The sequence below is a fragment of the Oryzias melastigma genome, linkage group LG1 (genome assembly GCF_002922805.2).
Source record: "Oryzias melastigma strain HK-1 linkage group LG1, ASM292280v2, whole genome shotgun sequence".
NCBI classification, from domain to species: Eukaryota; Metazoa; Chordata; class Actinopteri; order Beloniformes; family Adrianichthyidae; genus Oryzias; species Oryzias melastigma.
This window is the reverse complement of record NC_050512.1, coordinates 12,196,466-12,223,485: the sequence shown is the minus strand read 5'-3', so window position 1 is coordinate 12,223,485 and position 27,020 is coordinate 12,196,466. Positions and strand designations below refer to the sequence as shown.

Here is a 27,020-nt window from a genome sequence, read left to right as displayed (position 1 = left end):
AGAATTAGCAACAGCCCTCTCTGAATCGCCTGAAATGTAGCTCAGTCTTCTCAGGTTCTCTTAGATATTTTGTGAAAGTTTCTGAAAAATGTGTCTTATTTTCTAAGTATTTTGACTCAAGGAAACAAACTTGAGAACATTTTGAACCTGTTTTGAGATGTGTTAGAGACATCCACAATGACAATTAAAGCGTTTTTGAGATATTTCAATACCAAAATCTCATGTGACATAAGGACGCAGAACAAAAAAAAACACAGAGGACTCCATTCAAATGATCTGAGACAACCCAACCATACTTAAAAACACACTAAATATTGTATTTTAAAAGGTAACAAGGACAAATGTTTACATGAAGACCTTCTATTGTGCTCCAACTTTAGACAGTAGTCTTAGTGAAGTGCAGACATGACTATCCTATACCTACGACACCCAAATCACACTGCAAGACCTCATCTTTATGTAGATGAAGTTGAATTAATAAAATGAAAGATAAAGTTAGGGGGTTCTCTGTTTTTAGTAATTAATTTTGGTTTTATTTTACTTCATTATAATTATTTGGTATATTTATATGAACATTCTGTGTTCTTAGTGGTTTTAGTGAGGGGTTTCACATGTATAGATAAATAAAATCGATTCTCAAATTATCCTAAAAGATCTACTGGTTAAAAAAAGAATACATATGGTGATGTATTAGCAAATCTATCGTAGTAGAAAGTCGTGGTTCTCTAACCGAGTCCTTTATGTGTGCAGTTAACAGACAGCGACTATGAGGACGAGCAGCCAAAGCACTCCTTTGTGAACCACTACATGAGCGACCCCACCTACTACAACTCCTGGAAGCGGCAGCCCAAAGGTCTGAAGGGGATCGGCTCCTCTTTCGGCTACGAGGAGTGCGCCACTGCAGACACTGAGCCCTACTACCAGACCGTTGTGACCCAGCACAGCACAGGTGGAGCGTACACGCCCACAGGGCAGCCCGCTCACACGCACGTCAACCCCAACACCAACCCGCCAGGGTCCCGCACGCCTGTGACGGGATTCTCCTCCTTTGTTTGACTCTTGAGATAAAAATCTGCACAAAGTAATACGCGCACATACACATGGAAGGAGGCGAGGGGGGCGACTGTGGAGATCTGGACTTCAGAACTTCTAACAGAACAGCCAGTGATGCCGCAGAGAACTAAAGTTCCCCTCTCCCCTCGTTCATGAAGAACCAGTCCAGAACGTGTGTGTTCTTTCAGTGTTCTAAGCCTCTGTGTCACCGTTCACACGCTGTTCTTGTTTGCCACACATTCTCACTGGCATGTCCCACATGATGCCCACACCGCCGCAGAGACTCTGCAGCAAGAACCGGGAGCAACGACCACGTCCATCCATTTCCAGTTTACACTGGAGCCAAAGGAAGCTGGGATTTCTGCACAAAACTCCTCCTTAGCTTCCCCAATGTACACTTAAGTGCACACATCTACAGCTGTGCTCCCTAATGGGTCATTTCAGCCCCCCCTCCTACTGAGAGACAGGAGCTCATCTGCAGGTGGCGCAGAGAGGAGCAGCTTTTGCTGACAGGCTGCTTCATGCACAGAACTCCAAGCTGTCGGCTAGCAAAGATCCCCCACCCCGAGAAGAACAGAAACAATCACCATTTTTAAACTTGAAACGGACAGAGTGAGTGTGAGCAGATGTTCTTCAGGACTTTCTCATCCTCACGTGACGAATGGTCTGAGAGCAATGTGCGATGTTTGGATTGGAAAATACTGAAAGTGTGTTTTTTTACTGTTTACTGCCTGTTGTCCTTTTACCGCAGCCTTCCAAGCCATAATGCTTGCACTGAGCCAAAACCCCCAACCATTACCTTTAGTCTGTTCACTCTTTTTTACAGGTCTGAGTGTGACACGTGTGAGCACTTGCATGCGTGTAAAATGGCTCTGTTTCACCTTTGACGCCTCCTCCTCTGTCCGTGTTGTTCATCGCAAAAGCAACGTGTGCCATCGTGTGTGTTTATATTTTGAAACTGGATTTTGTACAGCAAAACCTCCTTTAAGTTCCTGTTCTGTTCGTAGTTCAGTTATGTTTTTGTATTCCAAAATGCTCTGAAGAACGTTTACTTTGAGTCGAAAATGAGAGGAATATTTTGATGAAATTTGTCTTAAAAAATAAGCAACAATCACAAAGTTCCTGTTAGAATTGCTGGTACAAAGTTGAAGGAGTTTACAAAGTATTATTTTTGTCCAGTATACTTCTAATCAAAAATGATGGTGGTACTCCTCCTTCACAAACAAGACTGACACTTGTGTATATTGAACTTCTCTTTGGCCAGAGATGACACTCATATGTGTTTTCTTCATGTATGATTTGAAGGGTCTTCATGCAGCCAGATGCTTTCCTCCTTCTGTCACGCCTGTTTTGGCCCCATAGAGTGTGAATAAATTATTGTTGTATATCTGTGTGGTGTGATTTGTACTCTGAGCGTGTATTTTTGCATTAACTATATATATTTGATTGATTTGTTACCAGCATCACTATGCTTACAGCATTATAAAGGGTTTCTGCCACCTCTGGATTTCTTTGCCAAAAAAAAAAAAAAAACAAAGAAAAAAATCAAGAAACATAAATGGGGATTTTGAAGGACTCATTCTATTACATAAATGTTTAAAACAGAGTTCTAACTTGAGCTTCAGGAGTCACAAACAACTTTCAACCAGTAATACTAAACAATGATCAACATGCAACTTCTGACATATTTTATTTAGAAAATACTGAAATGTAAATGGAGCATGTTTTGCTAACATATTTTCAAAAAACAAGATACATGAGGCAGAAAATAAGAGCATTATTTTAAATATCACCAGAAGAAGATATTTTTCCCATCTGTAATTCAAAGCTTTTGCCCCCCCAAAAAAAGTCCAACAAAAAAAGGCAAAAAGTGAATTCCTCTTTGAACTCCATTAGATTCCTTTAAAACATGTACCTTTATTATTTTTTGTATCATTATTGTTTGTATTTATTTAGTAACCCATCATAGATTTTTCCTCCTGTATTTTAAATATTGTTAAAGGCCCAGAATAGGAGTTTGTTTTGGCTTTGTCCAACATGCCTCAGTGGTTCAGGTTATTTACCCTCCTTACCACAGGGAGGCGCTGTGGTGCGACAAAGACAACCTCATGAGCAGCTGCGGTGTCTGGAAGAAGAACAATAAACAAATATATTTTTCTGTAAATGCATTAATTTATCATCAAATGTCGTAATATCACATTCTAACTTTCGCTGTAACCATTTAAGCGTACAGCTCGGCATAGAGCTAAATGTAGAGATAGTGAGGACCGAAGCTTGGAGCTGCAGCTGCCCGCCGGATCCTCCTGTGTCGTTGCAGCTTGTGACCCTGTGTTTTTGGTGAGTTTTCCTCTTGTGGTTTTTATTCCTTTGATCTTTACTTTCTTGTGCGCGTGCATTTGTGATACCCTTTTAATGTGAGACTAAAGATGCAATAATGTTCGGTGTCGTTAAATCTGCCGTACAGAGACGTTTTTAGGTTATTCATCACAGGGGCGGTTTTAGCACGTTCTGGGGGGGCCTTCGCTGCAAGCCTAGCATCAAAAATATTTCACATAACTTTGTACTTTTCCCCAAAAACTAATAAAAACCATGAAAACGTGTGTGCCTCGCAGTGTTTTTCACATATTTAGGGATAACCAAGCAGCTAAGTGTAAAACTGTTGAGGCTAGCTCCTTCACCACTTATGAACAGGAAGATAAAGGATGTGATGGAGGAAAAACTCTTATTCACCTTTTTAACTTGTTTATTTGCTTTTCTTCTTCAGTAAAGATCTGATAAATATTAGTATGCTGACTGTAACAACATTACACTGTTGTTGACAATAATATAGACTATATTTTTAATCTTGTATTAAATAAAAATCACTGTATTCACACATAATTTTCTAAATACTTGGGGTTCAGAAATGAACTTTTTTCTTGGCTGCACAGACCTAGAGGAAAAGCCAAGCTTAGGATTATGGTTATGGTTTGGGTTTAACCATCGAACGGTTCCTGAGTGCGGTGGAGTCTGCAGCTCACCGCTCCCCCATTGATGATCAAATGCAGAGAACACATTTTACACATCTCGGAATGTGACAGCTAATGGAACTTTAAGTTAGATTTTAAATATGTGCGGCCAACAACAAAATTCTGCCTTGGACACACTTTATTTTTGTTGTTGTTTTGTAATACACTAATAGTAAATGGTGTATACTTTTATAGTTCTTGACTACTTACTTAGAAGGTCTAAGTCACAGTTCCATTCACACAGATTCATACATGGATGGAGGCTCTGCTGTTGCCAGCCTGAAACCACCAGGACCAAGGTGGGTTTAATGTCTTGCCCATTGACACTTCGACATATGGGTGGACAAAGTTGTAACCAAACCTGCAATCTTCCGATCAGAGGTTGACCACTCTACCTCTGCACCACAAATCATGTATTGAAGTTCAAACCAAATCAAAGCCATGACCCAAAAATCGCGGAGAAAGTGATTTGTTGCATCATCAGTACAATTTGTTCCTGTAGTTTTTCAAGATTTTTATTTTTGAGGTTTTTCTCTAACACTTTCCTGGTTGTACTTACATGTTTGTGGCTGCCATAGAAGCCAGTTGTCCTTTCCTCCCACTATGTTTCTTTAGTGCGTCCAGCCGTTGCAGGATGTTGCAGCATGGTCTCAAGATAGTTGCGTGCTAAGACGCTAATGCATTTGGGTGTCAAAAGAAAAATAAACTTGTTCAGCTTTGCCAACCCGGCGGTGTCCCAATGTTTGTTACCAGTCTAACCCAGAGTTTGTTAGACCTACGAAGCGTCTTGGTGGAAGATACCAGTCATCTTCTGAAACACAAGACACAACTGGCTCGATTGAGCTTTTTAAAAAAATTATTTTAATTATTTTCTTGAAAAATTGACATATTATTATATGATGCAAGTTTGTTTTTAAAGCCTGTGAAGGTTTCTAGCTGCGTTCTATGTACGTTATGCTAAATACCTCAGAAAAAAAAAAGTGAATTAATTTTAGTGCATGATGATGATCGTGGAGTAATTGTTCAACCCTGAAGTTTGAATGGTAGCATTAAAGACTCCCCTGGATTACAGTCAAATCATGTATTTCCTGCGATCTCTGGGTAAAAACATAAAATAATTTGTTGATCTACATCTAAAGTCCCATTCACTCATTCACACTGATGGTGGCTCTGTGTCTGTTAACCTGTGGAACATATTCACTTCTACAAAGTAATTTAGGATCTAAATCTGATCCTTATAATTCAGATTCATCTGTGAGAAAGTGTTATCACATAAAACATTCAGCTCCATTCTTCACAAGCTCCTGTGGTTTATATAACAATAGTGTACGAGGTTTGTCTCACCTCGACTTCCTGCAAATAACCATTGCTTTGAATTTGTGGTTTGTGTTGATGCTAAAGTGAAATACAGATTTGATGATTTCCGCTCAGTATGGAACATGAGATGCTGTTGTTTTTATTCAGTCCTGTGATTGTTGATTGTTCTCCGCCCCAGACTATTTAAAAAAACTCCTTCTACCCATCCATTCATTCACACTAACAGGAGTATACATACAGCAGTGGCTATCAGCTGCAAGTCCACGTTTGTTTACTTTACCAAGATATCGACACATTTTTAAATGTGAACTTTGGCTACAGAGCCAGGGACGGCTCCAGGATTTTCTCTCTGCAGAAGCTCAGGCCTCAGCAGTAGCTGAGGTTGCTTGGTGATTGTAATTAGTTGCTAATTCGTTTTTATGTAAAATTACATTTCCAAGAAGGAAAGTAACAGGAAAACATGTTTATACAATGCTAATTAATACCTGTACTCCTGACATTTGAATCGCATTTGATGTGAACACAGCTTTAGGCTTTTATATATTTAGGGTTGCTTTGCAAAATTTTTCAGTTGCTATAGCAACCTCAAGCTACCGCCTGCTGCTGCCCCCTGTAAAGAGCACAGGGAATCCTACATTGTCATGTTTGGATCATATTTGTCATGACCTGAGTGGTCTCTCATGAAACCAGAACAATCACAGCAACAAAATAATTTATAATCTGAGGTCATGTTGTTACAGGTTTTTGGTAAAAGTGAGGAATTAACAAATAGGTGTCACATGTAAACAACTGAGATGCTGATTACAATTTCAGTCCGTTTGGCGTGCAACTTTTTCCCTTAACTTCTCGGAGCTGAAAACCTTTCAGTTCATTTGTATTTGATCTATCTGATCTCCATACATCTTAATCTTCTTATTGGCTCTTAGCCGTGTTATGGTCTGAGTAACCAATGAGAGGGAACTGTGGGTGGAGCAACAATGACTTCTGCATTTGAACAAAAAAAATTAACTTGATCTCATATCAGCTCACTGGATTAATACAATGGGTCAATAATAATGTTAATATACCAACGATTGTCTGATTTATCTACCCCATATTCAATTTCTTTATGCAAAACACTGTGGCGTAATTGTAAGCCCTTCTGAGTTTACTTTAAAAAGCACTGAAAATGTTGACAAATGTGTGGCAACCTTTATAGAAAGAATCTAAATAAAATCTGAGTATGTGGAGATTCACAAATACCTTTTAAAAAGATTCCAAATCCAGTCAGTTTTGATGATTTGTAATATCAGTTATTATTAAAATTGTGTATTTTTTTTTCTTTCGTATGATCAGATGCACATCTCCATATGTGGTCCATGAATCAATACATACAAGATTAGAAGAAGTAAGAAGAAGTAATCTATGAAAGTGTTCAAAGTTTAGAGTTTTCCAGACATTTTTTTTCTTTTTTTATTTTTACTATTTTTGCTAAGTTTTCCATTGTGTAACCACATGTTGAATCAAAGGGAATAACATGTTTTTTGTACTCAATCAAGTCCAAATAGTTTCAGAAGAAAATGTTGATTCTAACCTTGTTTGTTTGTTTATTTGACAGTTTTCAAAGGCGGATCCAGTGGTTTGAAACATCGGGGATCTGAGGACAAACTAAAGAAGGTAGTGTTAGTTTGTCCGACCCGACTGGACTCCTCTGTGGACACATCATAAACAAAGATTGTGTGGCATGACTTTACCGCAGTACAAGATGGAGGAGGACGTCTTCATGGAGCCCCTCCCTGAGCCGCTCCTCCTAATCCTCTCCCCTCCTCCACCGTTTTTGCCCACTGTTGCTCAGCCGGTCATGGTTTGGCCCAAGTGGCTGAAAGCCTTTGAGCGCTACATGCAGGGGCTGGGTGAGAGGGACCTGCCAGACTCCAGCAAGCTGGTGCTCCTAAAGAACTGCCTCGGCACCGAAGGGGAGCGCGTCTTCAGAATTCTGATCCGAAATGAGAGCTCGTACGCCACTGCCATCGCGGCTCTGACCGCTCACTTCAACTCCAGCTACACGTCTCAGATCCACCGCCTCAAGTTCCACCAGAGGGTCCAGATGCCCGGAGAGACTGTCGATCAGTTCGTGTCCGCGTTAGAAGAACTGGCAACTCCTTGCAAATATCGAAAATCCAAGCACAAAGTTATCCTGGATCAGCTGATCAATAAAACAAACTCCCCACAACTCCGGGAGAGTCTGACAAAGAGGAGGGCGGATCTGACCTTGGCCACGGCGTTGGCTATTGCTCGAGATACGGAGTTGCTCCTGGAAGGGTCTCCGCAGTACCACGTCCATGAGGTCAGCGTGGACATCGGAGAGGATTTTGACCCTCCTGTTCCAGTCAAGCGCAAAAGAGGACGACCTCGCAAAGAGGAGCAACGAGTTCAAGCCGAGACGCGTCCAGCTCAGCCCCCGGTGAAGCCACCTATGCGCAAAGACGAGTACTACTACAGCAACGATAAGCTGTATTATGAGAACGACGGGGAAGAGCCTTCTCCGGAGGTGTCCAACGAGGTTGGCAGTGACTCGGTTGATGGTGAAAATGGAGCTCCAATGCCGCTGCTGAGGGTGAAGGAGGAAGAGGCCAGCAAAGACTGTGATGATGTGGAAGACAGCGGCAAGAACGAAGAAGGCGGCGGCGAGAACGAAGAAGGCCGCGGCGAGAACGAAGAAGGCGGCGGCGAGAACGAAGAAGATGGTGGCGAGAACGAGGAAGACGATGACGACTTTATGTTGCCGTCTCTGAAGCCGAAAGGCCCCGTGTGCCCCATATGCCCCAACAGGCACTTCAGAAACGCACACAAACTGGGCAGACACATGAGGTCCCACACAAAGGAGAAGCCCTTCATCTGCCCAGTCTGCAGCAAGGCGTTCAGCCAGACCTACCACCTGACCCGACACATGAGGAACCTGCACGGTGGCGCCCAGTACATCTGCCCAACCTGCGGCGAGAGCCTGGGGAGCTGCGTAGAGCTCCAGAAGCACAAGAAGACGCACCAACCTAAAGTTCTGTCATGTCCGGAGTGCAATAAAAAATTCACCGACCCTGAGGAGTTTTCTGCTCACGTCAAGTTGCACGACGACGCCTCGTCTTCCCAAGAGGAGGATGAAAGTCGTGATCAAGTTAATGTAAAAACCGAGGAAATACCTGATGATCACGAAGACGATGCGTCTTCAGATTCAGACCCCGAGGTTCTTGACTCCGTGAGTGAAAACGCCGAAGCCGAGTCTGAAACTGGAGATCAAATGAAGCAAAAGGCAACACCAAAAGCTAAAAGAGATGGACATTTCTGCCCTATCTGTGTCAACCGGCGCTTCAAAGGATCCAACAAGCTGGCCAGACACATGAGGGCGCACACTAAAGAGAAACCCTTCACCTGCCCGGTGTGCGACATGACCTTCAGCCAGTCGTACCACATGACCAGACACGTGAGGAACCAGCATGGCCACGGTAAGCACATCTGCTCCAAGTGCGGGAAAAGTTTCGACACCTGGCTGGATTTGAAAGTGCACAGGAAGACCCACGCCATCAGGGGCTTGACGTGTTTCGCCTGCGATAAGCAGTTCAAAGGCGAAACCTCGCTCGTCAACCATCTCAAGCTGCACCGGAAGGTGGAGTCCTCGCATCGCAACCTCATCTGCAACGACTGCGGCAAGGAGTTTGGCCGAATGTACCATCTGAAAAGACATCTCATGACGCACCGGAAGGGAGTGACCTCTGAGTGCTACACGTGCCCCGACTGCCAGAAAACCTTTGCCTTCCCAGAAGACCTCAACAAGCATTTGGACAACCATGTGAAGGAGAACAATGGCATATGTCCAAAATGCAATGAGAGCTTCACCAGCGCAGAAGACCTAGAGGCTCATATGAGCATCCATCAGAAGACCTACTCCTGCAGCATCTGCAACAAGAAGTTTAAGGTGGAGTACGCTCTGAAGAAGCATGAGCAAGGCCACAAAGCTGAACAGTACTTCTGCTCTTTGTGCCAGAAGCGTTTCCTCAAGCTCTCCCACTATAAGAGGCACATATTGGTCCACAGCAGACGTGAGTCTAGATGCCCTCACTGCGACAACGTTTTCCTGCAGTTGACGGCCTTTAAATACCACCTACGGACTCACACTGAGGAGAGGCCCTACCAGTGCATCTGCTGTATCGAGTCCTTTGTCGAGAAGGAGGATCTGGAGCAGCACTGCCTCAAACACAGAACGTTCAAGAAGCAGAAGCCCTACTCCTGCACCCGCTGTGACAACGCCTTCTCCACGCTGGTGGAGCTGACCGAACACATGAGCCTGCACGAGGGGGAGCCGCCGCAAACCTGCCCCGTGTGCGGCAAGAGTTTCCTGAACAAGAACAAGCTGGAGAAGCACATGAGCATCCACACCGGCGAGAGGCCTCACCTGTGCTCCATCTGCGGCAACGGCTTCCCCTCCGCCGCCAGCCTCAAGCTGCACGCCTACATCCACACGGGGGAGAAGCCCTTCCAGTGCTCGCAGTGCCTCAAGAAGTTCAGCTCCAAAAGCGGCCTGCGCCTGCACAGCCGCCAGCATTTGGACCAGCGACCCAGCTACGAGTGTCCCGAGTGCGGGAGGACGTACGGGCGCATGACGGAGCTGAAGATGCACCAGCGCTACCACACCGGGGACAAACCCTACGCCTGCACCTGCTGCTCCAAGCGTTTCATCAGCAAGGACAAGCTGAACGTTCACATGAGGACGCACACGGGGGAGAGGCCCTACTCCTGTCCCCACTGTGGACAGACGTTTACGCAGACCGGGGACAGAAACAGACACATCAGTAAACAGCACAGCAACCTGATGCAGTGAAGTGCTTCGTTACAAAAAACATGAAAATTCAAAGATTTTAAGGAGGCGTTGACATTCTTTACTCGAAAACGACAAGAAGTTGGAATTATATCCTGATAGAACACAAAAACTGTAAACAATCAAGCAGAAAAATGCTCTTTACAGTGCTGACTGAGGCTTAGATTAAGAACATTTTAGCGATCCAAGTTTCAATGATGAAGAACAGCCAATATTGTTAACCAGAAATCAATGAAATGCCTTTTGTTAGTCATTATAGAGAGATGAATGTTAGATTTAAGTATTTACCTTTCATTTATGAAACAGGCAGTATGCATTTGCCTATGTATGGGATCAGAAATATTGTTTTTAGAATTGTGCGCATGTATTTTCACGTTTCATACATTTTTGCATGATGATAAAGATCAGAACCTTCGCAATCACTAAGTGGAAAATCCAGTGTTTAATCTTCTTAATGCAGCAAATCACCAAACTGTTCAATTCAGCTACATTTTTGTTTGTCATTTTTTTGTTTGTTTTCTTTTAAAACTGTCACATTACTCAGAAATGTCATGTAAAAATATAGGCTTTGCATGCTGGAATTGTTGGTGTAGTTTAACGCGGTCTGGTCCAACAAACGGCCGCACTGGCATGACCACACTGATGGAGACTAAATCACTTCAAAGAACACAAAGAAGACTCTTAAAATGTGTATGTTTATTATTATTTTTTCACTCTTTATCAGTGTTAGTTGTCATTTTATTTCATTTTACTTTAGTTTTATAATCTAACATTACAAGAGTTGTGTTGCTATTTTCAGTACCAAAAAATGTAACATTCACTGTAATACTTTCCAACTACATGATTTGCTTCAATTTTACATCTGTTAGATTACTTCATATGAAACTAAAACATCTTAATTTATTTTTCTTTTCTTTTTAATTCTTAAAAAAATGAAAATGTGTTTGAAGTGCTGATTTCTGAGGGAATATTGTGGGTAATGATGTATCTACATGAGGGCACAAGAGAGCAGATGTGTGATTATAATGCATAGATTATGTTTGGGGGCCTGTAATATAAATAAATTACTACACCTACTAAAAAAATGTAATCAGGATGACAGAACAGTTACTTTTCGATTTTCTGGATTGTTTTTTCTTATAGTAATACAGAATTTTGTTGGTCATTTTTTTTTTTACTATCTTGTATTCAAACCATTATAAATATTTAGTTAATAAATTCAAATCCAAACATTTGTTTTTAATTAAAAAAATAATAATTTTACAAAGTGCAAAATGTTTGTAATTCTTTCCATTGATGAGTTAAGAATTTTTTGTTTGTTTGCTGTGTACATTCACATGGGGAATTACAAAATCTAAGTGAGACAGTTAAGGGTTTGGTAAATCATAATGAAAACTAGAAATTAAATGAGCAAATTACTTGTAAAAATAAAAACAAAAAACTTTTTTTTATTTCTTTAATTCTGTGAAATAAGTTTTTTATTATTATTATTTTACCCAAAAAAATTGATTTAGTTATATTTTTGGAATGCCATTTATGAATGTATTTTTTAAATTCCAAAAGTTATGATTTAAATAGAATAATTTATTCAATTCCTATGTAAATATTGTAACTCCTTAAAAAAAAGAGGGACATCCTGTCCACTAGGTGGCAGCACTTTGTGTTTATAGCATATACAGTCTATGGTTTATAGTCAAAGAAGTGGCTTTTAATGCTACAGTGGTGGTAGCTAGCAGAAGAAAGGAATTTCATGTACCTTCAGATCGATTGCTTTGTATCGTTTTTATATTTATATACTTTTACGCTTACATCAAGTATATTTATTTTTAAGGCTATCAAACTGATGCCTTGTAAAATACTGGTGGTAATTTATCATTGTTTAATGCTATTTGACAGCTGAAGAAGAGGTTAGCTTCCGTTTTAGCTTGTAGCCATCATCAAGTCTTCTTTAGTCGTCAGAGGAATTCATGTGCTTATTAACAAGTACATTTAAAAACGAAGTTCATTTTGAAAAGGTGTAGGTCCGGTTTGACTTTACGACTGTAATAGCATAGTCTAAACATGCAGTTTCGTCATCTAAAGTCGAGAGGAAATTAGCTTTTTGAGAGTGTAAATATTAAATCTGTTTACATTTGGGTTAGGGACGTGCAATGGCTGCTTTTGGTTTTACCCGAGCCAGCAACGAAGATGTTTTTAGCGTTAAAGTTGAAGACTCTGTCTCTAAAATCAGCACCAAAGTCAGCGGGGAAGAAGTCCGACACTTCTACGAAGACCTGATCAGAACCGATGGAGATGGAAGGAGAAACACCAAAGCTAGAAAGGAATATGGCCACGAGAGACAGAAGAACAGAAAGAGGAGGAGAGTCAGGGCTGCTGCAGTTCAGCAGGCTGCACCTGAATCTGTCGGGACTGGAGGTGAAACCGAGTCCAACCAGAGCAGGGAGTCCGGGTCAGAGAGGACCCAGGAGCTGCAGGGACTCCGGCTGCTGCGTTGTGCTCATGAGGGAGACACAGCTGGCATCAGAGACCTGCTCTCAAAGGGAGCTGACATTAACTACCAGGTACAACATGCTAATGTTTTCATTCTTCTTTACCTTCTTCGAAGTGATCCTCTTTAAAACTGACATTTGTGGTTGCAGGATACATTTCTGTGGACCGCTGTGATGTGTGCAGCCTGGTCCGGACAAAGATCTGCAGTGAGGCTGCTGCTCAGACATGGAGCAGCCTGGGTGGGAGTGGTTGACACTCAGGGAAGGGATGCCCAGGACCTGGCGTTAGAAGGTATTTTCAATAGATCTAATTGATACTCCAGAGTGTATTTGTCTCCCTGTAAACATGAACTTGTTCTTTTTTCCCTTGTAATCTCAGCTGGACACAGAGGAGTGTTGGAAGAGTTGATGAACAATGGGAGAAGTCCAGAGAGAGAATCATCAGCTGATGACAGGTTAGATTAGTCTCTACATACGATCATTCAGATGGTTCTAGTTTATACTCTTGAACAGTTGATACAACCTCAATAACAACAAAACCAGCCTTAATCTGAGTTTATTATCAATCAATGTTTGAAACAACCGTAGGAAAATCCTGTACAGGTGGTTGTTTTTTTTGTATTCAACACTTAAAATTCTTTAAATACTCTTTTTTTTACTTTTTTTTCCTATTTTTCTTAGATTTAAAAAAAATGGCTCAGAAGAAAATGGTTTAAGGTAACATATATTTTTAAAAAGGAAAAAATTAGATTTGGGAAAAAAAATCTCTTTCCCCCCTTTTTTTAGTTGAATATACAGTAAATAACAACAGATTTAATGAGTTTACAGTGAATAGTAATGTAGCATGTCATTAATAATTTGGACTATTCATAATTTGGACTATTCAGCTGTGCTGCTCCCAAGAATAACCTTAAATGAACAATAAAGTTATTCTTTTGTAACTCTTCCTATAATGAAACTTTGTTTCAGACATAAGTTAAAGGAAAGTGTTTCTTTTTAAAAGATAAATCTTTTCAAAATTATTTTATATTAGAAAATTCAAATATAGTTTAATTATGACCCAATAAAAGCGAGTGGTTAAAATACGTTTTGGGAGATTAAATATAAGGTTTAATCGATACAACACAATATTCTTTAAAAAAAAAGACTTGTATTTTCATTGTAGTCACACAAACTATAAAATAGCTAAACTTAACATACACATTTATCCCAGCAAACCTTTAAAACATGGAAATCATAATTTCTTACATTAATCAGAGCCTATTGTTTTGGTGGTTTTTTTTTAATGAAATGAGAGCAGCTACAATTTTTAATCTGTCCACCAGATGGCGCCTTTTCCTCTTTTCAAAACAGTCATCAGATTCAAATGAAAAATATGAGTCTGTTGATGTTGCTTTTCCTAATATTTTCCTACAGCTCATTGAATGTAAGATATATAACTACATTTTAGTATTTAATTTCATATTTACATGTAATTAATATTTTTGACATCAATTTAAGTTTTAAAGCCATTGAAATTAAACAAAAAACAGTATTAGGTGGTTTGCAGCAGTTGGAAGGATCTTATTTTTAGGGCTAACATAAGAAAGAACAGATTAAAAGAAAATATAAAAAAGATATGAAATTAAATATTAATAAATGACTAAGTAGGGGTTAATATTGGTAATATGAATGAGCTGAATTCTAACATCTTTGCTGCCTGTCCCACAGTGCCGTGCAGCCTCAGTGGTGCGCTACGTGTTCGACTCACTACAGAAGCAGCACTTCATCACATCTGTCTTCCACCCTGCACCAGTTCAACCTGCATCGTCCGCCACCCACTCCCTACTACTGCCTTCCCCCGTCCAGCAACAGCTACAAGATGATGCTCCGCTGTGGCTGGAAACCAGGCACAGGCCTGGGACCAGAGGGGGAGGGGCCTCAGCAGCCAGTGCCCACTGTGCTGAAGAGAGACCAACAAGGCCTGGGTTACGGACAGACGAAAAAAGCCAAAGTCACACACTTCCGAGCCAAGGATCAGGATGCCGTGAAGCTGCCGTGCAGGGAGAGAACGGAGATGGGACTGAAAGGACAGAGAAAAGAGGAAGCCAGAAGGAAAGAGCAAAGAGACAAAAACTGGGAAAGAGATTTCCGTTCATCGTTTTATCTCTGAGCCGACGCTTCCATGTGAGGAGGAGCTGCACCTTCTGCCGCTGCACTGAGCAAACACAACCTTTGTGTCAAATATGACTACTTTTGTTGTCCTGGGCTTTGTGTTTGCTCTGCAGGACTTGTAACTTAAATGTGTCAGACTAATAACAGGTTTTCTTTCATTGGGATAAAAAAATATTTATATTTTTCTGAGTACAAAAATAAAGTTTTCTTGCTCTGTTTGGATTTTCACACATTATGTAAGCTCTGGGTGAACCTTCCCTTTCCTTTAGTTCCAGCGCCTTCTCACCTAATTGAACACACCTGTAAACACAGCTCACATGTCACATGATTGGACTTGAACAGCCTTCTCAGCATTTCACTCCGTGCCCTTTATGCACGCTAACACTTTGTCACTCATTTATCAGTGTGTAATGACAGATCTAGAATCTGATTTGTTCCTGCAGCCTCTGGTTCCAATAGCAGAGCCAGATCTCTGTTGTCAGTGTGCTTAGGGTGACCTGGCTTTACTTCTACATACAGGAAATCAGCCAATGACATCACAGACGTTTGGCAAAGCCTCATAAAACTCAGCCGAATGGCTCTCACGATCAATTTGGAAAGGATTTTCTGAACAAGTTACTGCTTCATGTTCAAAAGACCCAAAAGTTCTTGCCTTTTTTTACTGAACAAACATGTCACAGACAAATATTCTGTTTTTTCTGACATTACTGCAACATATTTTGAAGACCTCAGGTCAGCAGAGTGAACTGACAGCACACTTGCACTGGTTCTCAGCAGAACACAAACTTCTGACTGTAATATGTCTCAGTGCAGCTCAGCTCCTCTCAGGTGGGTGAACCCCTCCGTAATGGTTGATGCAGTCCCTTATCTTTACACCAGTCTCATCTGATTTAAAATATCATGCTTCAGCAGTTGTAGCTTTGAGATGAGCCGAGCTGTCGAGGTACACCATGATCACTGGAACATCGAACTGAACTATGCTCTGAAAGTTACAAAATTAAAAAATATATATTATTGTGATATTTTGAACAAATTATTTAGTAGTCAAACAAAAATATAACTTGACTTCTATTGATTTGTTAAATTTGAGTCCATCTCTAGTTTTTAATAACTTAAAAAAAAAAAACTAAGAGTAGTGGCACTTTTTTTCACTATCGGCAAACTAATCTGACGAAAGATCTTCTCAGTCAGACCGATTCTGATGCATGGATAGATGAAAGAAAAAACGTTCAACCTATAATGTATTTAAATATTTATTATATGTAACTTCCAAATGATTGGATAAAACGTCTTCTGCTGAATCTTTCATCAGACTCTTGACTTTTGATAATTTGCTGCTAAGAAAATCAATCAAATTCTGCCAACAAGACAAATAGAGAAATATTTAGAGTTGAGTACTAAATTAAAAAAAAAGTCTTAAATAGAATTACTTCAAACAATTTTACTCAAGTACAAGTAAAAAAGTGCTTGTCCAAATATTCACTAAAGTAGGAGTAAAAAAAAAAACAACCTGGTGAAAAGTCAACACTCAAGTCCTGATTATCAGCTTGAAATGATCTGATTTTAATGTAGAACTTGAAGATTTAAGCAAATGGAACATTTATAAAATAGTAATAGTAGCATTTTTAAGTAACTGACCCAAATAACACAATTCAGCAACAACAATGTGTAGTTGTGTACAATTATTATTATATTTATAATTTATACAATTTTAGTGCAGCGATGCATAGCAATGAGTAAATATAAATATCATATACTTCATGTTTACTTCTTAAGTATTATGTAAATCCTTCCCAGGAGTAGTACAAACAGGAGTAGCACAAAGCAAGTATCCTTAAGTATAAAACGTGTCCAGGTCCACACTCAGTACAGAAGTCTGCATCGCCTCTAAGCTTCAGGATCCAAACGGCATCAGTGTCCCTGCGATTCATCTGCTGCCCCCAAACCATCTGCTGCTTCTTCTCACAGCATGGAGGTGTTAAAGCGGCCACCTTTCTTGTGCTGTGTTATGTAATGATGGTGTTGTAATGAAAGAAGCAATTAAAATCTGGTGGTGGATGGAGGTTGGGAGTCACAAAGGGCCTCTTTGTCTCAAATATCGTTCATGTCTCCGTTTTAGCGAGTCCTTCTTCTTTGTCAGTACAGTCGATCATGGAGGTGTGGCGTATCAAAATGCTGATTAATCTCCATGATGACTGCACAGGTGTGTTAGGATACACTCCCTCTTTCAACTGGAGAATTTACTTTTTGCACAATGGTTAAACCAGGAAGGATTGTGTAATTTGATGCGTCAAACTGTGTGAAGGCACGCAAACACACAATGAAATCAATTTGTGGTTAATTTTTTAGAATTACAGCATGAATACAGGCTTTCATGTATTTATGTCTTTACTTTTAAAAGGTTTTGGCCTTTTTCACATTTCTTCAATTTTTCAATGTTTTTATTCCCTTTTAAAATAAATTTCATATTAATAGTATTCAGTACCGAATGCCATCATACCTCCTTAATGGGATCACAAGTCCTCAAAATGGAGATCAGTATTAAAGCAGAAGTTTTATAAGTTTGTGTTTCACTGCTTCCATCTACCTGACCCAGCTTCTGTCTGTTTCAGGGCTACACAATCACACACTCGGCATGTTTCTGGACTGAGGAAGCCGGAGTGCCTGGAGAAAACATGCACAATGAGAACATACAAGCTCCTAAAATGTCCCTGCCAGGATTTGAACCAGTGAGGCGAGAGTGCTAACCACTACTCCACTGTACATGGAGTTGAATATGTTTATACATTTTTATTTAGAGATGTTTGCATATTGTACATAAGGAGGGGAAAACCATTTTTATTTATTTATTTTTTTGCATGGCAGTAAACCTGAAACATTTGATAGCTAAGATTCCCTTTTCCGTTTTTAAATTCACCAAAACACTCGAATGACTCAGTGGCTTCCTGCTTGACTGCACTGAGGGTTGGACTATGTCACTAAATCACCAAACATCTCCTCAGCAGGGCTGTGGCTGGACGTTCCTTCAGGTCAAATGTCTTCATTTCAGCGAAATGGGTGCAGCATTTTCTCACTACTACAGTTTTCAGTTCCTCCTGAGTACACACATGCTGCTAACTCACAAAAAAATAATAATAATAAGATGTTTGCATTAGATAATCTCTGTAAAATGTTTGTAATACTCTTCTGTATTAGGGCTTCTGGCTCATGAGCCAAACTGGTCAAAATCTGAAATACAGAGAAAATATAAAGATTTCTTGTGATCTTGTGTTACGGAGCCTTCATTATGTTGTTGTTTTATTTATTTTTAAATCACTTTTCCAATATTCACTCATCACTTTTAGGCACATTCTGTGGCATTTTAGTACCTGTAATATAAATAACTGTAAAATGTCTTGTGTGTAAAAATAACAGAAGATGTACATCTATGTCAACTAATGAGACACTCTGGGATTAAAGAAGTAAAAGTGTGTCACTCAAATAAGTATAGCAAATACAAACATATTTTTGAATTTTTTTGAAAAAACATTTTTTGACTTTTTTTTCTGAAATTTTTGAAACCCGGTTTACTAAAAAAAAAGAAAGAAAGAAAGAACACACTATGTTATGCCTGCCAACTTTCTCCAAGTATGTAAATGTTTTGTTACTCAAAATATGCAATTCCTCAAATACTTCAGCGACCAGAACAGAACAGAATGGGAGAATACAGGAAGTGGAGACAAAGAGAATGGAATCTATGTTTCTGTGGAGAAGAAAGGGAAAAATAAACATTTCTCTTGCTGATTTAACCACTCCTGGGATCTGTGTTTTGCATGCAAACCTGCAACTATCACAGAACTCACCAGGACCAGAGGGTGGGAACACTTTATACCCATTTTCCCATTTATCCACATTCCCTGTGCAATTCAGAATTGATTTTAAAGTTCTTTTATTGGTTTATAAATGTTTTCTTGGGTCATCCTATCTATCTGATATGATTTTAAAGGAAGCCACAGGGGTTTTGTTTATTCTAAAAGTCAGACCTAAAACATATAGCGAGGGTTCATTTAGTTACGGTGGACCCCCCCTGTGGAACAGGCTCCCAGAGAGCCTCAGGGCTGCAGAGACTTTTCATGTTTTTAGAGGAAGGCTCAAGGCTTTTTTAATCTAAGTTTTAGTTCAAATTTAGAAACTTATTTGATATTTTAATTGTTTTATGCTCTCATTTTACTCATTTGTATTCACTTTTACGGATTTATATCTGTCTAGTAACGTTAATATATTTAATAATCTGGTTAATTATATCGGTTTTAACTTTTATTTATATTATTCTTTTTAGTGAATGACCCCTCTCAGTGAACGAGGTCGCTGGTGTGGACAGTTCCCCAAAATATCGCTTCCCCACTCGGTACAAAGCCAGATTTCTTCTTTGCATGATTTTAGTTAATAATTGTATGCTTTATCAGCTTAATGTTTTTAAAATTTGATTATGATTTTATGTTAAGCACTTTGTGTTGGAAAAGTGCTGTATTATAGTTAAAGTTTGACTGTTCCAGCTGTTACATAATAGCTCAGTTTCTAAATTCTAAACTTTGAGCAAGCAGAAATATATATATTTTTTTATTTTCAGTTCTGCTTGAATTGGTGAATAAACAGTAAAAGGCAGTAAAAGTTTTTCCAAAACAACCTCATTCATGGAAACAAGGTACACTGTGCTGTTTTTATGCAGTCTTGTTGTTTATCAGGTATTTTTATGTCAAGCACAGGTTCATTGGCTGAACTCTCACACAGTCCCTTTCATCATATACTCCACAGCTGGAGATAAAAAGCTGCAGGGCACAAGTTCCACCATCAGAGAGCCTTTTAGCACCTCTGAGGCAAAATGGGAAGCTTTCTCTTCTTCTCTGCTGAAACATGGACCCTACTTGTGGCTTTTGTCACACTGCTGCTTGTGTAAGTGTCAAAAATATGTTTTTTTTAACATATTCATGCAAAGTTTTCCTGCCCTGTAATTCTTTCTCTCTGTCTCTAACTCTTTTTAACAGGTATGCTTACTGGCCTTATGGCACCTTTAAAAAATTAGGCATTCCTGGTCCTAAACCAGTTCCCTTTTTTGGCACCATGTTGGCTTACAGAAAGGTTGGTATAAAGGTTACATAAAACCCTCTAAAGGAAATAAGCATGTGTTCATATATTGGAATATGTCCTTTAAAAGCATTTAATATCTCATGTGTATTGTTGGTATCGATAAATGTATATTTAAGTTTGAAAAAAAGAGTTGAAAGGGTTAAAAACATAATCTACTTCCTTTTCAAATCACAGTCAATGCTTTTATTTTGTAAGGGAACATACTGTTCTCCTTTTTACTGGTTGAAGACCACAAAAAAACAAACAGATTCTTCAAACTCTCAGTACTGGTTTTGGAGAAAGCCAATCATTTTCTACCCTAATCACCCACACAGTTTATGTTTTTATCTCAAGTAAGTAGAGATCAATATGTTTTTGTAGAGAATATCCACAGAAAATATATCTTCCTTTAGATCAGCTTTTAACACAGGCACACCCTGCAGAAATAAATACTGTCCCCACCGCCAAAGTGATGACAAGGATGATGAAGATGAGGAGCGTGCACGTGTTGAGAACCTGTGAGTGCACGTGCAGCACTCAAAGTCCGAACTAAGTTGAATCCCCACCCTTAAATGAATAGTTAAATAGCCCCTTTGCTCTGTAAACAAACCGACATAAAAGACTATATGAAATGAGAACAAGTTGACTTTTGCTTTTTAATCTCATGAACCAAATCATTTGATATACTATAATTTAAATTTACCTTTACCATCACTTGCACCAATATTAAACAATCACTTTCTCAGTTTCATCTTAGTTGAAGATTTATTTTTTAGTTTAGATAACTTTGTGCTTTAAATTTAAATTTTTTTTAAACAACAAACAAGTTATTTGAATTTTTCAAAATCTTAAGTGTTACACTCATAGATAAATAAAAATGGCAGAGAAAATGACTTTCATTTTAATTTAACTTATTATTAAAAGTTATTTTTTAATGGTAGTTTGCAACCCAAATTGATAAATGTTTTAAGTTTAGAGGACTATGCAGACTTGAATTATACGAAGAAGTCAACGGGCTCAAATTTGGCCACTTTTTTTATTTTAGCCCCCCCTCAACTCTTTTTTTAGCTGCTGTTAATTGCTGCTACCTAAAAAAGTCAAACTAACGTTAAAATTAACTTTAAAAACCTATAGAGGGTTAAGGATCCCACTGTAGATGTTTCTTATTTTATCTTGTGTGAACAACTTGCATTTTTTTCTTTGCGCACACACAAACAATGCAAAACAGTTACCTTTTTCGGACAGCAATAAAAAATACATAAAAAATAAATAAACTTGCTCTTGCAGGCTGCAGCTTTAGGCCAAAGCCAACTGAACATTGACCTGTGCACACAAACACCTTTATCTTGAACTTGTTTTTTTCATAAAGTACCAGCTGGTTTTTAATCCAGTGCAAACAAGTTATATTTTTTTGCTCAAAGATAGAAATTCTTTATTTTATGCATACAAAATAAAGATAATACTAAAATACATGGCTGTTAGGGCTCTGTTTTATCTCCCAAACAGAGATGTGATTGTAAACTACTGTTGAATTTTTCTTATCCAGGGATTCTGTCACTTTGATAAAGAATGTCATAGGAAATATGGAAAAACATGGGGGTAAGTTTAGATATTTGATCTTGTATCTTTAATAAGTATTTTGCTTAAAAAGCATTAAATGACCTTCTCTTCTGCTCTCTTCACTTCCAGTATTTTTGACGGCCGTCAGCCTGTGCTGTGCGTCACAGATCCTGCCACCATCAAAGCCGTTCTGGTTAAGGAGTGTTACTCTCTTTTCACCAACCGTAGAGTATGTACTCTCTGCACAAATCCTCAAATGCCTCTGCTGTCTTTAATTATGCCGTTTGTCTAACATCTTTTTTTAACAGAACTTCCATCTGAACGGGCCGATGTATGACTCTGTGTTCAATGCTGAAGATGATCAGTGGAGGAGGATCCGTGGCGTCCTCTCTCCTTCCTTCACCTCAGGAAGACTCAAAGAGGTTTGATAGCTTCCTGTCCTCTGCATGTACCAAAAGCAGAATTGCTTTAAAGTACATTTATTTATAAGAATTAAACCTACTTTTGACCTCCTTAAGTCACTCAAAATCTATCACAATGTTCCAATATTAATTAAAGTAGCTTAAACTTGTAAGAGTGAACTAGTTCTAATCTGTATATTTTGTGGGAACAAGTAGTTTCCTTAAGAAATCTTGGGGAGGTTCTGATTTTGATCTAGTTCAATCTAGCCGACTGTTTGCAGCCCTGAAGAACAGAATCCTGGAATAAAAAGACGGTAGTGAAAGAATTTACCTCCTTCACTTGCAACTCTTGGGCTACAATTGATTGAATAAATCCAAATTAGTCAAAGTGACACATCTTCCATTTCTGGTAACCTCAGGCTCACAGCAACTGCTTTTTATGATGCTATCAGAATTTTGTACTTTGCACTACATTTAAGTAAGACCTATATCAAACTATTAAATAAACAAACAAAATCAGATAATTGGTTGTTTCCTTTTTTGTGTTAATCTTTTAGATGTTTGGCATCATGAAGCACCATTCTACTAACCTAGTCAACAGCATGAAGAAGAAGGCAGACAAAGACGAACCCTTAGACCTGAAGGAGTATGAGCGTTTTAAAATTATCATAAAAATCGATCTGTTTTTAAGTGGAAAAAACATTTATCTTGATGTATTTGTTTTCTTGGAAGCTTCTTTGGTCCGTACAGCATGGATGTGGTCACCAGCACAGCCTTCAGTGTGGACATCGACTCACTGAACAACCCCTCAGACCCCTTCGTCACTAACATCAAAAAGATGCTCAAGTTTGACTTTCTGAACCCTCTGTTCCTCATAGTTGGTAAATACTGATTCACATTAAAATGGACAGAGAAAGAGAACACTGATGTCTCTGTATATAAATCCTTTACTTTGGTTGATATAAATATATTTGCTTCTTTTTGTCATTTTTTTCCAGCTTTCTTTCCTTTCCTTGGACCCATAATGGAAAAGATGGAGTTCTCCTTTTTTCCTGCATCTGCGTTTGACTTTTTTTTTTCTGCTCTGCAAAAGATTAAGTCTGATCACAAAAACAACAAGCAAAAGGTATGTTTGTATATGTTGTGTGTGAGGGAACATGTTTCTTTTAGCAGTTTTACTGAAAACTTTAATTCCCCCTCAGAGTCGAATTGATTTCCTGCAGCTGATGATCGACTCCCAGAAGAACAACCAGAACGGCCAGCTGGATAAAGGCAATGAAAACACACATGACCTTCCTACTCAACTTAACATCACTGATAATCTAATGTTTCGATGTGCTCTCTTCAGGTTTAAGTGATCATGAGATCCTGTCTCAGTCCATGATATTCATCTTTGCCGGCTATGAAACCACCAGCAGCTCTCTGACGTTCTTGGCTTACAATCTGGCAACAAACCCAGAGGTCATGAAGAAGCTGCAGAAGGAGATAGACGCCACCTTCCCTAACAAGGTCTGTGATTTCGAATGAAAAGAGATTTAAATCTGTGGGTCAGTCAAAATGCTTTTAATGTAAACCCTTTAGGGGTTTTGCTCATAAATTTGCATAAATCTAGTGTTTTACTTCGCTATTTTATGTCATTTATCATTTGAAGTTGAAATAGAAGTCAGTGTAACACCGTTGTAAGGGTAAATATGTAAATGTGATCTTTACAACTATTTCCACAGGTTATAATCACACATTGATTTACTATAGTAAAACGTTTCAGGAAAGTGAATCAAAACACAAAACTAGTCAAATTATGCACTCAAGCTCACACAAAAGAAATTAAAAAGATAAATACTGTAAACCATCACTGTAAAATGATTAAAACAGCCCAATCAACTACAGGAATGATTGAATAATTAGGGCTTCACCTAGTCAAATGAAAGGAGAAAACTAGCTTAACCTTCCAGAAAGGTAAATTGTAGACATTCAGTTTAATAGAAGATTTAAGTATAAATATTTAAAAGATCACAATTGAACTGAGGAGTGTGAGCTTAAAATGTTACTAATAGTTGAGGATGTATACTTTCTTTGTTTCTAAAAGCATGGATACCTTATTTCAAGATCATTTTTATATAAGAGGTCTTTAGTTTCAACACATCTCTAGGGGGAAAACACATTTTTCAAACAATCTACCTTGAAAGTCCATTGAATATCATAAGCACCTAAAGTTTTTTTTTTAAACTGAGAGATGCTAAGTTGTGCTTGATGGGTATGGTATGATCTGGGGCAAAAAAGTAGATGTTGGTCATTAAAGATCTTCTAATACGACACAAAAAATATCAGCTCTGAAAAACGAACGATAAAGTTGGATATCATCAGCATATAAAATGACCCTGACCAAGCTTTCCAGGATAAATTATAATAAGGGTCAAAATCTGAACCCTGAGGAATGCCACAGGGCAAATATCTTGGTTTATATAATATGTTTCATAATTCAATATTGAGAAAAAGTTCAATCCAAATGTAAACATATATTATTTCTGCAGATATTTCTTGCCTATATCACCATTTCACATTTTCCATTAAGGACACGATTGATGAAAAAGTTGCAACTCTGTTTTAAACATGGCTATTTCTGTCTGCAGGCTCCCATTCAGTACGTACCACTGATGGAGATGGAGTACCTGGACTGTGTCGTCAATGAATCTCTCCGACTGTTTCCCATAGCGGCACGTCTGGAGCGTGTGGCCAAGGCAACTGTGGAGATTAATGGGCTGCTGATTCCTAAAGATATGACTGTCATGATTCCCACATGGCCAATACACAGAGACCCTGAGATATGGCCTGAACCTGAGGAATTTAAACCTGAGAGGTACGGAGTAGAGATTTATATATGTATATATATTCTGACTGTTGAGAGTGTGATGCAGGAGCTCTCCCTGTAGGGAACTGCTTCATATTAATTGTGGATGTTTGTATCAGATTCAGCAAGGAGAACAAAGAGAAAATCGATCCCTACACCTACATGCCCTTTGGGGTAGGACCGAGGAACTGCATTGGAATGAGATTTGCTCTGGTGTCTATGAAACTCGCGTTGGTGGAGATCCTCCAGAAATACAGCTTCACTGTGTGTAAGGAAACAGAGGTGAGAAAACATCATTTACCTTCACATAGTCTCTTTTTTTACTTTGATGTTTCAATCAACCAGAGATACTGTTACAGAGCTTTATGAATTTTGTTCTTGTCCATGTATTTTAGACATATACAGTTTTACACGAAAAAGCTTGACCACATATTTTTATATTAGCTTTAATTGCTTTTCAATTAACTAAAAACTAGGGCTTAACTATGCTAAATAATGCTGTTTTTTTGTCTTTTTTCTCCAAAATTCATGCCAGATCCCCGTCGAACTGGATATCCAAGGTCTCATTGCACCAAAACGGGCCATCCATCTGAAGCTGGTGCCCCGCTCTACATCCTAATCAGAAACAACCAAAAAAGATTAAAGTTCTTACTTTGATTCTTATGGTAATGTAAATATATAAAAAAACATTACATGTGGCACAATATCACTTTATAATGCTCAAAGCAATAATGCAAATCCATCATAGATAAACAGAGATGTTATTATTAGTTCTATTTTGTGTTGTGTATCTTAGAAACTATGAATTACCTCTTCCTTATAATATCTATGTTGTTTGTCTCCAATTAAAAGGGACGAAACTCATCAAGAGAGAACTTATTTGTATCTTATGGTTTATATGTTAAATTCCAATCAACAAAACAAATAGAAACTCCTGTATTGGTGTCAGAAGAAGAATCTACTTAGCCCTGTTATTTTACTAAATGAGTCTGGGAAGCAGAAAAACTTTTTTTTTTTTTCCATTCTGGTTAAGAAAAACTATTTTTGGGATTTAGAATTGATTTATATCTAAAAGGCAAACAATAGAGATATACATTAAACATAGAAATATCAAACCTAAGATGATTAGTCATTATTTGATTGGAAAATAAAACATTAAAAGTAAAGGAAAATATACACATATACATATAAACGATGCCATTGTAACTACACTTATTCATAAATCTTTTAAATACGATACATGACACATTGTGTGTGAAGTTTGTCAAAAACAGTTTAATAACAGCTTGAAAATGAGACAGAGGAAAGTTATATTGCTTTTATTCATATATAATGAGGAGTAAAACATTGTTGAGTTTATTTTTCTCTGGGTTTGTTTTTGCACTGTTGTCTTTCTGTGGCAGCACTCTTTCAAACACTACTGTCAATATTTTTTTTGCCATCATTTCGGCATGCTGATGATATCATAGATAATATTTCTGTACAAAGAGAACCAGCATAAAAGTGTTCTAAAGGTCAAAAGATGTTCCCTATCTGAGATTGCATGTGTACAATAAGTTTTAATAAATCATTTAAAAATAAACAGTTTTCTGGTTTCTTACATTACAAATATGAAGATGTTAATGTTAAGTGTCTCAGTGTTTGCTGGTTACCAATGGTGTGCATGTGAATATAGTGAACAAACGTGACATTCCACTAAAGTTTTATTGTAAAAGGAACTCTTAGCTTCAATCACTTTGATCCAGATAGATAAGAAGTAGATAATAAGGGTAAATATGTCCGGTCTAAAAGGAAGAACAAAGATCACATTTAACAGAATCCTGTGTGGCCTAAAAATAATGATAACAAATCATGTTAAAAAATTCTAGCCATTACAATAAGACAGATAGCCATTGCCTTTGTTAAAACAACAACAACAACAACAACAACAACACAAGAAAAAAAAGGACAAGACAAGCTTGTTCAAATTAAATTGTATTAATCTTGTTAAATCTAACCTTTTTTTTTCTTGGATATTTAATTCTAATTTTAAAAACCTTTCAACAACTTTTTTTTAGAAGGACATATTTTTGTTGTGGAAATTACAATGTAGTTCCAAAAATACAGAATTTTAAATAATTCAATTACTTGAAAATGAATAAATACATTTTATATATAAGACCTGTTGAAAAAGGGTTAGGGCAGCATTTCAGCACAGTCTGTCACTAAACAGAAGTGCTAAATGCTGCATGAGGG

The 27,020-nt window shown here is 38.4% G+C and overlaps 4 protein-coding genes across 4 annotated transcripts in view; all 4 read left to right on the top strand.

Moving 5' to 3' along the window:
* The window catches only part of sdk1a (sidekick cell adhesion molecule 1a), a 274,209-nt gene extending 271,769 nt beyond the window's left edge, over positions 1-2,440 (top strand). Inside the window, exon 46 of the mRNA XM_024259668.1 lies at positions 751-2,440. Within this exon, the coding sequence (XP_024115436.1) occupies positions 751-1,056 (306 nt within the window). The 3' untranslated portion in view covers positions 1,057-2,440. The remainder of the gene's footprint in view (positions 1-750) is intronic.
* A 4,510-nt stretch (positions 2,441-6,950) lies between these two features.
* Positions 6,951-11,563, top strand: LOC112137573 (zinc finger protein 585A). The gene is made up of 2 exons (XM_024259963.2): positions 6,951-7,034; positions 7,117-11,563. Exon 2 carries the CDS (start codon positions 7,123-7,125, stop codon positions 10,228-10,230), a length of 3,108 nt encoding a protein of 1,035 aa, XP_024115731.1. The 5' UTR covers positions 6,951-7,034; positions 7,117-7,122; the 3' UTR covers positions 10,231-11,563.
* A 330-nt stretch (positions 11,564-11,893) lies between these two features.
* On the top strand, positions 11,894-15,140 carry gpank1 (G patch domain and ankyrin repeats 1). Its single transcript, XM_024259312.2, has 4 exons — positions 11,894-12,788; positions 12,867-13,008; positions 13,096-13,171; positions 14,427-15,140. Exons 1-4 carry the CDS (start codon positions 12,378-12,380, stop codon positions 14,866-14,868), a joined length of 1,071 nt encoding a protein of 356 aa, XP_024115080.1. The 5' UTR covers positions 11,894-12,377; the 3' UTR covers positions 14,869-15,140.
* Positions 15,141-19,657: 4,517 nt separating this feature from the next.
* On the top strand, positions 19,658-25,417 carry LOC112137329 (cytochrome P450 3A40). The gene is made up of 13 exons (XM_024259584.2): positions 19,658-19,802; positions 19,895-19,988; positions 21,523-21,575; positions 21,666-21,765; positions 21,845-21,958; positions 22,495-22,583; positions 22,670-22,818; positions 22,936-23,063; positions 23,140-23,209; positions 23,286-23,446; positions 24,568-24,794; positions 24,905-25,067; positions 25,321-25,417. Exons 1-13 carry the CDS (start codon positions 19,732-19,734, stop codon positions 25,402-25,404), a joined length of 1,503 nt encoding a protein of 500 aa, XP_024115352.1. The 5' UTR covers positions 19,658-19,731; the 3' UTR covers positions 25,405-25,417.
* Positions 25,418-27,020: the final 1,603 nt, after the last annotated feature.

Coding starts and splice junctions, on each gene's coding strand:
- LOC112137573 (XM_024259963.2), top strand. CDS start 7,123: ATGGAGGAGGACGTCTTCATGGAGCCCCTCCCTGAGCCGCTCCTCCTA.
- gpank1 (XM_024259312.2), top strand. CDS start 12,378: ATGGCTGCTTTTGGTTTTACCCGAGCCAGCAACGAAGATGTTTTTAGC. Junction 12,789..12,866: donor GAGCTGACATTAACTACCAG/GTACAACATGCT, acceptor TTGTGGTTGCAG/GATACATTTCTGTGGACCGC. Junction 13,172..14,426: donor GAATCATCAGCTGATGACAG/GTTAGATTAGTC, acceptor CCTGTCCCACAG/TGCCGTGCAGCCTCAGTGGT.
- LOC112137329 (XM_024259584.2), top strand. CDS start 19,732: ATGGGAAGCTTTCTCTTCTTCTCTGCTGAAACATGGACCCTACTTGTG. Junction 19,989..21,522: donor CCATGTTGGCTTACAGAAAG/GTTGGTATAAAG, acceptor TTTCTTATCCAG/GGATTCTGTCACTTTGATAA. Junction 23,447..24,567: donor ACGCCACCTTCCCTAACAAG/GTCTGTGATTTC, acceptor TTCTGTCTGCAG/GCTCCCATTCAGTACGTACC.